The 12,347-nt window shown below is 35.3% G+C and overlaps 1 protein-coding gene across 1 annotated transcript in view; it reads right to left on the bottom strand.

The window, feature by feature from the left end:
* Nucleotides 1-11,068, bottom strand: part of LOC145304086 (neo-calmodulin-like) — a 50,071-nt gene extending 39,003 nt beyond the window's left edge. Inside the window, exon 1 of the mRNA XM_080145844.1 lies at nt 10,972-11,068. Coding sequence (XP_080001970.1) covers nt 10,972-11,016 — 45 coding nt within the window. The 5' untranslated portion in view covers nt 11,017-11,068. The remainder of the gene's footprint in view (nt 1-10,971) is intronic.
* Nucleotides 11,069-12,347: the final 1,279 nt, after the last annotated feature.

Below are 12,347 nucleotides of genomic sequence, written 5' to 3'. Positions count from 1 at the left end.
CTGATCTAAGTTCAACATTACTTATTTGAGAACAATCATAAGCTGCTAACCGTGGATCCTGTGACGTATACATACCACCAACAACAATCAAACAATAAACCTGCATCACAACAACAAATAACAAAATATCCAAGTACCTGACTCCTCTATCATCCTTGGATTTCTTCACAGGTACTGGTCCAGCACGTCCACTCTTTGAACTACAAGCGTCAGGCGACCTCTTGCGCATACCACGATCTCCATCTCGTCTATTCCGGTCATGTCTATCACCACCGCCGCTTCCTCTCTTGTCATCACGCTCCCTACGGTTTTCGTGGTAATCTCTTCTCCTGCAAATATTATACAAATTATTACAAATATTATTTTTTAATCAATTTTGCGAGGTTCCTAGTTACTACATCTGCTACTGAATAACGTTCTAATCTGTCTTTTTCTCTGTTTTGTCTATCCTCTTCCAATTTTTGTAATTGTACTTCATTTGTAGAACCTTTAGGACGACCTTTAACAGGAATAGTCTCAGACATTTTTTGCAATTTTGCATTATCTAACGATCTATCTAATTCATCCTCCTCAACATCTCTACCTCGTTTAACACTCCCCCTTCATTGTTCCAAGTTTACAATTTTACTTTGCAGTTTTGGAAAAGTGTCCTCTAAAATACTCATCCGAGACTCTAACTCTCTAGCAGATTCCATGTTAACATCCTCTACACCCAAACTGTTGTCTACTAAACTATTATCAGAGGCATAATCTCCATGAAAAACACTATCCTTACTAATAGTAGAATATGTAGAGTCTAACTTAGTTTTGTCAGTCATATCATTCGAATCTACACTATCAGAAATATGAGTACTTTCCAAAGTATCACTAAGATCCTCAACTAAATCATCTAAATTTTCATTATCCTGAGATACATTTGACCTTTGCTGTGACAACCCAACACCCAAAAAAGATTTCTCCAAAAAATCTGGTGTTACCTGTCCATCCTTCCGCCTTCCAACCACCTCTGGACTAGCGCCACAACTATTCTCCTCTTCAGAAACGCCTGAACAAGTTAAATTTCTTAAAGTATTGGGAAAGTCATAGTTTACTTTCAAGGTATTATCCACAGAAAAAAACTCATCTGTAATCACTAAGTCAATCTTTTCATCTGGAGTCAAGTCTAAAGTACTCTCAATAACATATATTTTATCTCTTGGTACAATTCTTACCCCTTTGTCTTTCAATCTACACTTTTCTAGGGGTTGAACCTCGAATAAACTATCAGAAATTACTTTTGTCACTAGACACGGACCCACCCATAGCGAGCAGAGTTTACGAGCTACACCAATCGTTGTGACGTCATAAAAAATATAACAATAGGAATTTATAGCTATCGGCCGACCTATCCTTTCTGTATTTTCTACCTGTAAATACTTCTCAGTTCTTTCTTGTCCACTTCTCCAATTTTTGTCAAGGCACTCCAATAACTCTGAAAAATTCATATGTTTAATTTTCGAGCGGGTTAACGGATCAAATGAGTCAAGTGGAAGCTTAGGGTTTCTTAGAAACATCTTAAAATACGGGGAACATCCTAACCTCCGATTGAAAGAAGTGTTCATACAAAATTGTGTAGCTTTAAGTTTATAAGCCCAATCTCCATCTTGAAAACGTAAATCAGTCTTAAGAAACGAATACACCGATTGGTTGTATCTTTCACTGTAATTCGAATTTGCTGATCTTGGAGGGATAAAAATTTGTTCAATTCCCAACCTTAAACAAACTTCCCTAAAAACTTTTGATTTGAAACTTTGTGCATTGTCAGTCCTGATTCTCTCGCATAGTCCCCAAACAGAAAATAAATTAAACTTCAAACATTCAATAATTGTTTCAGCTTTAACATCCTCAATAGCAAACAACCACACATATCTAGTACAACTGTCAACTACTATTAAAATGTGCTTACAAATGACTCCATTATATTCACACTCATTCAAAGGACCTAAAGCATCTATGGCCAACTCTGCCATAGCTTCCCCAGCCAAAGGAGAAAATTCTATATTATGATTATGTTTAGGTTTTTTACGTCTATTCAAACAAATGACACAATTTGCAACTGCCGCCGCTACATATTTAGACACATAGGGAAAAATGAAGTGACGATTAATCCTGCTCAAAGTTTCCAAATAACCTCTATGCCCCGCTGTAACATCTGCATGAGCTAACAAGAAAACTTTATTGTACATTCCAATAGGTACCACTACCCGTTCAATAAATTGAAATTCTTTCTGGAGCCGCATAGGTGAAGTCAAGATAATTAAACCATCTTTATAACTCAAATGTTCAAAAAATCTTAATATTTGTTTACCACGATAAGGCATTTGAGACAATTCTCTGGACGTAGGTTTGACATTATTTACAATAAATTTCCTCACCTCAACTAAAACAGGATCCTTCTCCAGGCTACGACTAAATTCTCTCGCCTTCAATCTGGATGATATCTGACTGGCCGTCTCTGCTCCAATTCCTGCAATTAGACATAATTTAGGATCTTCCAATTGATATACAGTATCCAATATTAACTCTCCTTGTTCGTCTGTCGATAATTTAGATATCCTATCTTTACTATCCTTTAATGCAGTACGTGACAATATATCAACATTAGTATGCATCTTGCCCTGCCTATGTACAACCTCATAACTGAAGGTGGATAAAAAGTTTATCCACCTTATGGTGAGACCAACAAAATATCCGTTCTGCCTCCAAGTAGATAGATGTTTCAGTGCAGCTGAATCAGTTCTCACGATAAACTTCTTGTGTCTCAAATAACATTCAAATCTTTCAACAGCATTTACTAATGCACATAATTCTCCTTTATGTGCTGCATAATTGGCTTCATGAGTTGAACAAACACGTGACCAACACGATATCATCTTCTCTTGTCCATTTTGTTTTTGACTTAACACCGCAGACATAGCTGTAGATGACCAATCTGTATCCAACACAAATGGTTCAGCCTCCATCCTCCAATCCGGGAACGATTTACTTATTTCTTCACAGAACAATTCTCTAGTCTTTGTAAAGGCTTCCATACTTTTTTCATCCCATTCTATTTTACTACTGTTTCTGAATTTGTTCAATGGTGCCGTAATATCAGAAAAATTCTTGAAATATGAACCATAATAATTTATGAAACCAGTAAATCTTTGAATATCTTTACCTGTTTCAGGTACTGGCCAATTCTTAATCTTTTCAATATATGCTTGGTCCATAAATATGCCTTCTGCATTAATAATATGGCCCAGAAATTTCACTTCCTCTGCAAACAATGTACATTTTCCAAGATTAATCTTGAGGCCTGCTTCACAGAATGTTCGTAGTAGAGTATTCAAATGCTCCAGATGTTCCTCCACATTCATACTATATACAAGAACATCGTCCAAATAAACTAGGCAAAATGCCCTTAATTCAGGACTCAAATCCATTACTCTATCCATCAACTTTACAAATGCACTTGGAGCATTGGTCAATCCAAACGGAAGCCTCTTGAAGCAATATTGCCGTCCATTAGAACAAAATGCTGTATATTTCCTGACAGATTCCTTCAAATGCATTGAATTATACGCTGAAGTTAGGTCAATGGACGTAAAAATCTTCTTTCCTCCAAGTTTGTCAAATAGCTCACCAATATTAGGCAAAGGGTAACAGATCTTCTCAGTTATCTCATTTAACGAGCGGTAGTCCAGGACAAAACGGACTTTCACCTCGTTAGTATTTCCAACCTTCTTCTTAACAGCAAAAATTCCAGAATTAAACGGTGAATTACATTCTTCTATCACATCTGTTTCCAACCATAAATCAATCTGTTCTTTTAGTTTCTCTGCATGATGAGGATTGAGTCTAATCATCCTATTCTTGAAAGGTTGAGCTCCAGGAACCAACTGAATATCATACTCCTCCAAAGTACAAGATCCAATATCCGTAGGATCAATCGATAACGCCTTGAAATTCTTTAAAAACAAACCAACTATTCTTCCTTTCAAAGAAACATTATCTTTTAAAAACGGAACTTTATCCAACTTCAATTTATCTTTAATAAAACGAATCTTCTTTAATGTTGTTGACACATCTTCTTTAACTCTGTTCTCTTGCAGCATTGCTATCTTCTCTGCCAAAAACAAATTTCCAACCAAAGTACCAGCAGGAACAGATTTCTTAACAGTTTCAAAATTCGTGATTTTAGTCATAATTTTACCGTTCTTTCCCACCTCAGTAATTCCTTCGTTTATCAACAAGTTGTTTCGGCTACAGTAACCTTGTCTAGGAGCTATATAACACAACTGTCCTTCAGGCATATTTCCCTTAGTTGAAACTTCTACCACCACTGTACTCAATGCAGGAATTTCTGTTCGATTTTTCAATGAGCAAATCCATTTTTGGTCTTGTAACTCAGCTACATTAATCTCAGGTTTCTTAGTTCTTGCTTTCTCCATTTTTTCCAAAACTGTATGAACCAAATTCTTCACTACAATTTTCCGTTTAGCTACTAAATTCACACTGATTCCATGCATCTCAATCCTGTTGCCGTCTTTGGCAAATATCGTCTTCACGTTATTTTTGTTCAGCCAATAACTGCCTAGGTTCATAGGTACAGTCATGCCGGAAATAACAAAGCAATCTTCTTGAAAACTGTGACCTCCAATCTGAAATTCAACATTCCGAACAACACCATCAATCTTGATGCTGGAACCCTGCACGCCTGTTGCTTTCGAATCCGTTTCTTCAATCACACAATCAAGCTTTCTAGCCAACACTTGAGATATCAGGCAGCCTCTTGCATTGCCGCTATCAATTAAAGTCAGGATTTCCATGCCACCAATCTTTGTTGGAACATAGACTTCAGCCGCTCCAGCCGCCATCTCAGAATCTTCATGAAACTTATAAAACAGCTATCTAACTAACACCAACAGTTATGAGGTTGTAACTATCCAATTGTCTATCAAATAACTATCTATCTGTCTACAACAAATAACAAAATAACTGAATAAAACAATTCACTCACCGACAATATTTCATCCACCAACAGAAACGTCCAAAATATCTCTTAATCCACAATCAACAAGACTTCTCTCCGGCCAACAGAAACTCCCCAAACTATTTGTTAATCCACAATCAGTAAAACTTCTCTCCGACCAATCTAAAATATTACAAACTTTTAGATGCCAATTGATGGATAAATCACTGTACATAAGAATTAATATCGATATTAATATATATATAACAAATTTTACAAGACTATTTTTCGAACAGCAATATATATATATATAATGGTAATCAAATGTTAACAACATGAAACAAAATCTTAACCACTCACCATCAAATAAATAATGATGACAGTATCTCCCAATCACCACAAACACTCTTCTCAGCCAATCTAAAATAAAATACAATTATTTTAGATGCCATAAATAAATGTTTTCACTGAACAAATAAACTTGTAACACAATAAAAGAAGTTGTATTAAGAAATATGACATGATCAAATATTATCAATCACCAAGCAAATTAATCTTTCCAAATACCATAAGTTCAATTCTTTTGAAATTCAATAAAATATTACCTAACAAAACTATTATTGTCAGATTAAAACTGAGATGTATAAAAGGTTTAAAAGTCGAAATTCAACTAACTATATATCTCAATACCTGAGAGCACCTTCTTGCGCAGCTTTGCTTCTCTGCGCAGCTCAATTTTCTGCGCATGGCGCGCTCCACGCCCGATAATCATTGCAGCTACCTCTATACACCACCCCATTTTGCGCATACCAGCTCTGAGAGATAGTGCAAATTTCTTTGCAAATATGGTCACTCCCCCTTTTTCTCAAACAAAAGAGACAGCTCCCCCATATCTGCGCATACCAACTCTGAGAGGTAGTGCAATCTTCGTTGCAAATATGTTCACTCCCCCTTTCTCCTCCAACAAAAGAGACAGCTCCACCATATTTGTGCATACCAGCTCCGAGAGACAGCCCCTCCCTTCCTTCATAGAAAGAGACTTCTCCACGATTATATCTAATGCATTATAACAATTTTGCTTCATGAAATTCTAAACTTCATTAAAAATTTTGCTGAATCAACATTACTAAATCGCAATATAATTGTTTTAAAATCGAATACTTTAAATCACAATAACTGACTCATCTTTTAAAACAATTTTCCACATTTCATCAAAATTTAATACTTTTCAAATATCTAATTTCACATTTTTATCAAATTTAATTCAATTTAAAATTCAATTTAATATTTTTCAATAGCAATTTTACAAAATTGTATTCCTAATTCGTTTTTCATTTTCACTTTTTTATTATTCTTATCTCTGTTAGACTCCACAACAGTCTGAAACAAAAATGAATTTTCCTAATTTCAACAAAACATAATCAAAAACTAAATTAATTATTTTGATTTCCATTATAACATAATCTCATAATTTCATATAGGCTTATAAACAATATGTTATCTTTTCATAATTCAAAATAAACCATCAAAATAAATTATCACAAAATTAGAGTTGCTTCGTTCACTCTTTATCATTAATTTTGTTTTGTTGTTGTTTATTTACAATGCGCATAAATCAAAACAATGCCGCGTAACAAGTAGAAAATGGAATAAGGTTTTATGATTATAATACATTCAAAACATTAAAACCATAAAATGTCATCTATAATAGCATTATTCCATGCCTCGACTTCCGCTACAAGATCGTCTTCATAATCGCTTGCCCCTAAACCATCGACATGCGCCACCTCCTTCGTATCCTCCCCTTCTTTCACCTCTCCTTCAATTTCACCAACCAATTTCTTTTTATCCATACTATTTTCATTCTTTTTAAAACTCTTTTGCCCCGTCTTATAAGGAACAAAAGGCTTGTTTCCCCACCGCAAAAAGTATTTTCCTTTAGGATTAGGCAACTTTTTATCTCTAATATCAAAACAATCCCTCATCATGTGACCCTTTCTGTTGCAATAATAACAAATAAAACCACCTTGAATTGCGCCAATTAAAGGAATAAGTTCAGCTGGTCCACCAAATTCATCAGCTAAATCAATTTCACATTGATTTATTTCATATGACAAATTATCTTCATCACTAACCTGATCAATAGTTACAGGATTTGACTTGGAACCAACGCCACCAACCATCGTCTTAGCCAAAGCCATCTGGTTTGTTGTACATCCTTTAGCCATTGACCCTGAAATTTGATTAAATTGTAGCCCTTTAACAATCAATTGTGCTTTAACTATTAACTCTGTCCGAAACTTCGTTATCATTCGCACTTGTCCGTCACGCTCCAAATCCAACGCAAATTGACGCATCTGATTAGCCAAAAGTGGAGATAAAACCACATTACACACTTGAGAATAGAAATCCATGAACATATCATCAGTTGGTTTCGGATACGCACGTTTCCAGAAAGATAGTATCTTATCAAAAAATGCATCAATCTTATCATTCTCATGTTGCTTAACACTCAAATACGCATCTTTACACACATTTTTCATGTCGGGTGGTAAAAATGTCTCTCGCATCTTACACAAGTACCCCTTTAATGTTAATTGTCTATTCTCCATATCAGCAGGTTTTAGTGTATAACCACAAGCGGTTCTTACACCCACACATTTATCAAACAAAATTTCCTTACACACTTGATGATTAGTCATATGATAACGTCTAGTAGTCATCCAAAATCTCTCCAAATAATCATCAAAGAAAATCACATCATCGTCAACCGCAAATTCAGGCGCATTTTTTCTGAACTGATCATCAAGTTTAGCACACGTTTCATTGTACCTATGCACATTCTCCTCCCCCTGCGAAACATACAGAGATCTATCTGGTACATAAACAAGAGATTTACACCAACTAACCTGCGAATCACTCAGTCCAGCTTCAAAAAAATTGAGCGCATTAAAATCCTCCGCATCAACCTCAGAAAGGGCTGGCCACCACATGAGAACTCCATTATAGATATTATCCACAGCATCAACTCTAGACAATTCCCAAAGTTTTATGATCTTATCTTCATTTCCCTGCATACCACCAAAAATAGGCCGAGAACCACCAGCAAACAATTTAGGCTTCTCTTCTGATCCTCCAAATCCTCCAGATCCACCAGCCGTCCTCTGCCACGGCATAGAGTTATTTAAACCATTCTGCTGGTTATTCGACCCATTCTGCTGGGTATTCTGCTGGTTATTCGACCCATTCTGCTGGGTATTCGAACCATTCTGCTGGTCATTCAAACTATTCTGCTGGGCAATCTTTTCAAGAATTCGCTGCTGGCCAGTCATAAACTCATCCACAACGGTCACATTCTCAGTCTTGATATCATTATCAACACTAGGCTCCACCACCTTATTAAGACGATCTTCTAAATCGTCCATCCGAGTAGCCAGTCCAGTAACCGCAGTAACATTAGTATCAACATTATCCGTCAACTCTTGAATTTTCGTCTCCAGTGGCGCTATACGCCCACCCAGCTCCGCCGCCACATTATCAATTTTAGTCCCAATAGCATGAATCTCATTCTTGACCGTACCCCAAAAAGTAATCATGTACTCATCCTTCTCCACCTGAGACATCTTCCTCCATTCAGAAATGTCCATCCTGGTCACTACAAATATCCTGAACAAAAACCAAAAGCAAAGAAATAATACAATTAAAAGAAAATCTGAGCTATAGATTCGTACTACACTACTGCGCCAAAATGACGTGTAGTAATAGCAAGAACAAACAGCTAAATATTCTTATAAAGTGTATTAATTCAAGACAAGATTAACATACAATAATAATATTAATATTAAGACAACTGTTCACTTTTATGTTCGTGTCGTGTTGCAGAGCAATGTCTTGCTCCGAAACGGTTGACACAAGAACTAAAAGCTAAACTATAAAATACATGCATTGCTCTTAAATCAGGAAGAAAGGGACTATACATCACACTGGTACCCAAAGTTTAAACACAATCTTTCCTTGGTTGGCTTAAAAGAATTTGATATTTTTAATGACGCTGTGAGTATTGGTGCAAAAAACATAACGTAACAAAAAAAATTAGCCAATGAGAGGCCGTTATTGACTAATGGTAAAATTTATAGTGGCCTCTCATTGGCTAATTTTTTTTGTTACGTCATATTTTTTGCACAAATACTCACAGCATCATTTTTAATCTCTTTAAACTTTTTAACTGAAAATTTCAATTTACAGAAAGGGCAATTTTATTTTTAATACTTTGATCATTTGTACACTAATTTATCATCCAATGTCTTATCCATTAAGATCTCTGATATAAGTTTGCAGTAAAAATCGTATTCATATGCTAACTTTTATGAAAAGCTTAAAAAATTTTGTGAAAAAAATTAATTTGTTATTGTAACATATCTTATATTTTACAAAAAATGTTAGAATATTTATTTATTGCATTGTATTACAGACAGCTTTCCGCAGATGTTAAAATGAAAAATTATAAGATTAAAACCCTGATGGCCGAAGGCACGGGTTAACAGGGTAGGGGTAAATTTTAAATGGGGGGGGGGGGGGGGGTAAAATGAAAAAAATTTGGGGGGGGGGGGGGGTAATCGCCCCATTACCCCCCCCCCCCTTGGACGCCTATGTGGCCAAGAACCGATTATTCAGCGGATATTAATATACTGGAAAAGAAATTGTAAACTTGAAAACAATAGTGTAGGTAAACCTGTATCAATCATAATCGATCATAAAATGATCTAAAACAAGGAAATACTAGACCATAAACAGAAACGTGCAACCTAAGCTGGATCTTTAAATCATTTCAATGGTGCGCCAAATCGGGGTGAACCAACTTTCCACCAATGAGAGCACAGCATTTTACGAAATGCCGCGCTGTGATTGGCTGAAATTCGGCGCACCCCGATTTGGCGCACCATTGAAATGATTTAAAGATCCAGCTCTAGTGTCACACCACGTCATACTTGAGACGTTCAAAATTGTACCTTCTGCTGTAGCTGGAATAAAGTGTCTCAAAAATTAGCCATGTGACGTCATAAAATTGAGGGAGATGAGAGGAGAAGTGGGAAAGAAACCCCCCCAAAAAAGAGATGGGAGATCCCTCATTTTTATGACGTCACAGGGCTGATTTTTGAGACATTTGGTCCAGCTAACTAATAGTGATAGTGAGCGGAATGCCTTTGGCCGTAAAGATACCAATCACAATGCTCAGTTAGGACTTACAGACAAAAGAAATATAAGAATAGAAGCATATTCTGAACTCTTTTTTTCGTCAAATCTAAGAAGGAACATTTCTAGCAGACAAAAGTATTGTTTACTTTTGCTGATGTGGATTCTTAAAAAATTATAGACTCGCTACTCGATAGTGAGACAAAGTTATTTTTGTGAAAAATCATTCAAAAGCACATTAAAAATCTACAAAAATTAAACAAATCATATGTTAATAACCCTTTTAAGATTTTATTTAATTTTTGTAATTTTTTTTTATTTGATTTTGGAGGATTTTTCACAAAAATAATTTTGCCTCACCAGCGAGTAGCCAGCCTAACTTTTTTAAAGAATCCACCTCGTTTGAAGCTTTCAAATTGAAGACGAAATTTTTGGGCAATTAATTCTGATTCCGCAAAGCTTTCTACTAAGAAAATATACTGTTTACAGCTCACTTTTATCTATGTATGAAATGAAAAAAAAAACATGCGTTCGTAACAAAATGTGTACACAATTTCATCCAATAAGATTAAATGTATGTACCGATGCGATTCTCCTATTGGCTCAATCAGACATTACCTCTCTTTCTTAGTACCTTTATTTTACAGACAAAGGTTGTAAAATCAAAGGTTACAAGTGTTTAAGACATTTGGACGCGTCTTCATTAGCAAAATATTTAACAAAATAAGACCTAAAAATTAATTTATGTTTGTCTTTACAGGGAAGCCTTATTCGTGTAATCTCACCTTACTAAATTCAGATTTTTTACCATCTACCACAGCAGTCGCCATTTTTAATATTTTTGTTTTTATTCTGTGCTTTTATGTCATCTGAAAACAAACTAAAAAGATACTTGGATATAAGAAACACAGGAATTTAAAATATATTGTTTTCTTCAACTGACCAATCCCTGTTACTTTTGGTTGTTTTGCCTAAAAGTGCCTAGTAAAGCACCTCCCTGCCCCCCTTTTTGGGTTTTGGTTAACAGGGTAGCTTCTCATAGGTCCCTGGAAGGTTTATTGGGGGAGGGTACTACCACCCTCCCCAGAGAAATCGACAAAAATTGAGAGAAAAAATAAAATAAACGCTGCCCTGTGGACATTTTTGCAATTAGCTAAAACATTTTTGGTAAATAGCTGATTTTAAAATCGATTGAAAATTTTATGTGTCCCTAGAGGCCTCTAGGGGCGAAGCCGCTAGTTAGGTATATAGTGGCACGCTATACATAAATATAATGATGAACACTCCTTTGATACAAAGAAGCTTTACTGCTGGAAGATTATATTTAAATCTAACAGAAAATATGTTGTTAGGAAGCCAAATAAGTTCTATGCCAACATTATGTTTAATTTCAAATTCAGATTTTAATTTTGTGGAAAGTATTATCATTGGTCCAAGGACAAACGCAAAAGTCCAATACGTCGAAAATTAACCTAACCTAACATGTTAAAGTATATTATAGGTTTTTAAATGCCTAACCCCTGCGGGAGGCTTCTTTTATATTCATAACCTAACCTAAAGTGTATAAAAATACTTAATTAAAATAATATTTCAATCCTACTCCGTTTGTCCACTCCGACGTTTGGAACTTCTGCGTTTGTCCTGGAACATTATTATTCTCTTAAAATGATAAAGTTTTAAGTATTAAGCTGTTTCCTAACCCTATGTGGATATTTTTGAGCTCGACTGGGAATCTTGAGGGAAAGTCTCAAAAAGAATATTTACATTTTAGAATCCATCGAAGGCTTTGACAAAATCAAACTGTTGTTAAATCATGTGAACAAATGTAGAAGAATTTCTTTAAAATAAATAATATCTATTTCGTCTTATAAACAGCTTTCCGCGGATATAAAATGTACAATTATAAGATTAAAGACAGTTTGTTAGCCCCGAGATGCCGAAGGCACGTGCCAAAGAATTGGTTTTAATCTTAGGATTGTACATTAGGGTGGGTTCATATCGGAATTAGACAAAGCGGGGATATGCAACAGATAAAATTAACCTTAAAAACATTTCTGACCGAAAAAGAATTTTAAAAAATTAAGGTTTAGAACACGACCACTTAAAAATATAATTCATTACTTATTAGTATGCGAAGACGACATTTAAATTTTTTTTTGAA

The sequence above is a fragment of the Acartia tonsa genome, chromosome 13 (genome assembly GCF_053477335.1).
Source record: "Acartia tonsa isolate MP-2025a chromosome 13, ASM5347733v1, whole genome shotgun sequence".
NCBI lineage: Eukaryota > Metazoa > Arthropoda > Copepoda > Calanoida > Acartiidae > Acartia > Acartia tonsa.
The sequence above is the reverse complement of the archived record's forward strand: the minus strand, read 5'-3'. Positions and strand labels throughout refer to the sequence as shown.